Consider the following 3,660-nt stretch of genomic DNA (forward strand, 5'->3'; position numbering starts at 1 on the left):
GAAAAATTATGTTATAATATTGGGTAAATACTGCATTAGCACATGTGGTTGGAGTCCCCCACTAGGTGCTCATGTCAATAAATGTACATTTTTAAATTGACTTTGTAAAAAAAAATTGAAATTGAAAGAAAAGGGCAAAAATAGAAAAACCCCCAAAATGGAAGTTTCTATGGTCAATATTTAAAAGGCATTCATCACTCAAAGTTCTCAGAACATACTGAGACTTCTTCAGGCAGTCTTGCATAATCTCCTCTGACTTCTGTTTTTTTTAGTATAAGTGTTGCCAAAATGAGCACTCCCCTCTGGCTTCTGAACTGCCTCCTCATACTCTGTGCTTCTGGCCCTGGTGATGTTGAGCTCCAGCCCTGCCTGCTCTCTGGACTGCAACCTGCATTTCGGCCATGGCAATCCAGAAACCTTCACACTTTTGAGTCAAATGGGGAGAATCTCCATTCTATCCTGTCTGAAGGATATGACTGACTTCAGCTTTCCTTGGATGCTTGTCGATGGGAACAAATTTGAGAAGACAGAAGCCACAGCGGTCATGCATGAGATGCTCCAGCAGATCTTCAACCTTTTCAGCAAAAGTGGCTCTCTTCTGGCTTGGGATGAGACCCTTCTAGACAAATTCCTCACTGGACTTTATCAGCAGCTGGATGACCTGCAGGCATGTTTGGGGGAGGAAAAGAACATGGAACAGTTACCCCTGGAAAGTGAGAACTCCATACGGGCTGTGAAGAGATACTTCCATGGAATCAGTCTCTATCTTAAAGAGAAAGAATACAGCCACTGTGCCTGGGAGGTTGTAAGGGTGGAAACCAAAAAGTGCTTGTTCTTCATTAACAAGATTACAGAGAAACTCAGGAAATAAAAAAGATGTCGAGCCTGAAAACTCATCTGGTCGACTAAATGGCTATTCTCTAGGACTCAAAGTGCAATTTTATCTCTATCTTTATACCAGAAGAAAAATAAATAATAGCAAATGTATGAGATTATTATAAAGTTATGTTAAATGTTGTAGTTGTTTAGAATAGAAAAATGCACAATTCATTTACAATAGCTTTAAATCTTTTGTACTTTTTATTTGCATAAGTTATTTGAAACATTTGTGCTGTTCATACTACTTAAGTATTTATTGTTCACAAACCACTTGTTTAGCATTATGTTTTGAATACAACTACTGATCGTTTTTAAGTTACGGGAAATAAAAGCAATTATTAAAAAAAAATTTGCTCACACACACTTTCTGAATAAAAAACTAACCCAAAGCCTGAAATCTCACAAAATAAACCTACAGAAAGTTCCTGAATGAAAGGTAATAGAGAACCCAACATGGCTAGTGGAAAAACCAATGCTAACATTCATATGGAATTGCAAGTGACTTCAAATTGCCAAAACAATCCTGAAAAATAAGAACAAAGTTGGAAGGCTCAAATTCCTGATTTCAAAACATACTACAAACTACAGTTATCAAAACTTGGGATATTGGCATAAGAGTAGACATATAGACCAATAGAATAGAATTGAGAACCCAGAAACAATCCTATGTATCTACAGTTACTTGATTTTTGACAAGGGTCTTGAAACAGTTTAATGAGGAAAGAATAGTATCTTCAAAAAATGGTCCTGGGAAAACTGGATATTCACACTGCAAAAGAAGGAATTTGGAGCCCAACCTCACACCATACAGGAAAAAAAAAATCCAAAATAGATCAAAGGCCTAAATATAAGAGCTAAATCTAAATCTAAAAAACCCTTAGAGAAAAACAGAGATAAATCTTAAATGACATTAGATTTCCCAATGATTTCTTAGGTAAAACACTAAAAGTGTAAGTAAGAAAAAAATAGATAAATTGAACTTCATCAAAATTAAAACTTTTGAGCCCAGATGTCCATTGACATATAAATGGATAAGGAAGATATATATATATATATATAATATCTATCTATCTATAATGGACTAATATTCAGTTATCACACATGCATAAGAAGCACAACAGCTGCAGAAAAGAGAAGCACAGGAAAAGAGAGAAGCTGAGGCAGAAGAGGCAAGGCAGGATCAGCAGGGGCTGAACAAGGGGAAAGGTGAAGTAGGAACAAAATGCATATGAGAAACAACAGCTGCAGAAAGGAGAAGCACAGGAAAAGGGAGAAGCTGAGGCAGAAGTGGCAACAGGATTAGCAGGGACTGGACCAAGGGAAGTTGAGGTGAGGGCAGAATGGGTAAGATAAACAACAGCTGCAGAAAGGAGAAGCACAAAAGGAGAAGCTGAAGCAGAGAGGCAGCAGGATCAGCAGGGACTGGACCAGGGGAAGATGAGGTGGTAACAGAATGCATAAGAGAAACAACAGCTGCAGAAAGGAGAAGCATAGGAAAAGGGAGAATCTGAGGCAGAAGAGGCAACACGATCAGGAGGGACTGAACAAGGGGGAAGCAGAGGTGGGGACAGAATGCATAAGAGAAACAACAGCTGCAGAAAGGAGAAGCACAGGAAAAGGGAGAAGCTGAGGCAGAAGAGGCAACACGATCAGCAGGGACTGAACAAGGGGGAAGTTGAGGTGGGGACAGAATCAGCAAAAGGACAAACACTGCAGAAAGGAGAAGCATAGGCAATGAGGAGAAGCAGAATAGCTCAATCAGCAGATGCTACATATGGAGAAGGAGAAGCATGGGTAGAGCTTCTGTAGCGATAATATACAAATGACCAATAAAGATGTGAAAAGATGCTGACATCACTAATCACTAGCGAAATGCAAATCAAACCACAACGAAATAATACCTCACATCCATTAGGATGGCTACTGTTTTTTTAAAAAGGAAAGAAAAAGAAAATAAACAAGTGTTGGTAAAGATGTGGAGAAACTGGGCCGCTCGTGTAGTGGTATCAGAATGGTAGAACTGCTATGAAAAACAGTATGGTGGCTCCTTCAAAAACTAAACAAAGAACTGTCATCTCTGAGCATATATTCAAAAGAATTGAAAGCAGAATCTTGAAGAGATGTTTGTATATCATTGTTCACAGCAGTGCTATTCACAATAGCCACGAGGTAGAAGCAATCCAAACTTCAATCAATGGATAAATGAAGAAACAAAATACACACACACATATATATGTGTATATATATATAATATACTAATATACTAATATACTAATACTATATAATATACTAATACTAATACTAATATACTAATACTATATAGTATACTAATATACTAATATATATATATATTAGTATTCAACATTATAAAACAAGGAAATCCTGTCATATGCTACAACATACATGAATCTTGAAGACACTATGTTAAGTGAAATAAGACAGTCACAATACTACAAATACTAGAAGATTTTATTTATATCAGATATTTAAGTAGTCAAATTAATAGAAACAGAAAACAGAATGATGGCTGCCAGGGGTTATGGGGAGAGAGAAAGGGTAGGCATTAGTTAATGAGCACAGAATTTCAGTTTTGTATGATGAAAAAGATCTGGGATTGGTTTTCCAAAAATGTGAATTTAACACTACTGAACCATATAGTTAAAAATGGTTAAGATGGTAAATTTTATGTTGTGGTTTTTTTATGATTAAAAAAGATAAATAAATAAATAAATAAATAAATAAATAAATAAATAAATAGAAAAACTTGGTTTCCAGCTCTGT

The 3,660-nt window shown here is 36.3% G+C and overlaps 1 protein-coding gene across 1 annotated transcript; it reads left to right on the top strand.

The window, feature by feature from the left end:
- Positions 1–328: 328 nt before the first annotated feature.
- Positions 329–871, top strand: LOC121494460 (interferon alpha-2-like; the record flags this gene model as incomplete). Its single annotated transcript, XM_041760927.1, has 1 exon — positions 329–871. A coding segment is annotated over one exon (543 nt), but the record flags the coding sequence as incomplete, so codon positions are not given.
- Positions 872–3,660: the final 2,789 nt, after the last annotated feature.

The sequence above is a fragment of the Vulpes lagopus genome, chromosome 7 (assembly GCF_018345385.1).
Source record: "Vulpes lagopus strain Blue_001 chromosome 7, ASM1834538v1, whole genome shotgun sequence".
Taxonomy (NCBI): domain Eukaryota; kingdom Metazoa; phylum Chordata; class Mammalia; order Carnivora; family Canidae; genus Vulpes; species Vulpes lagopus.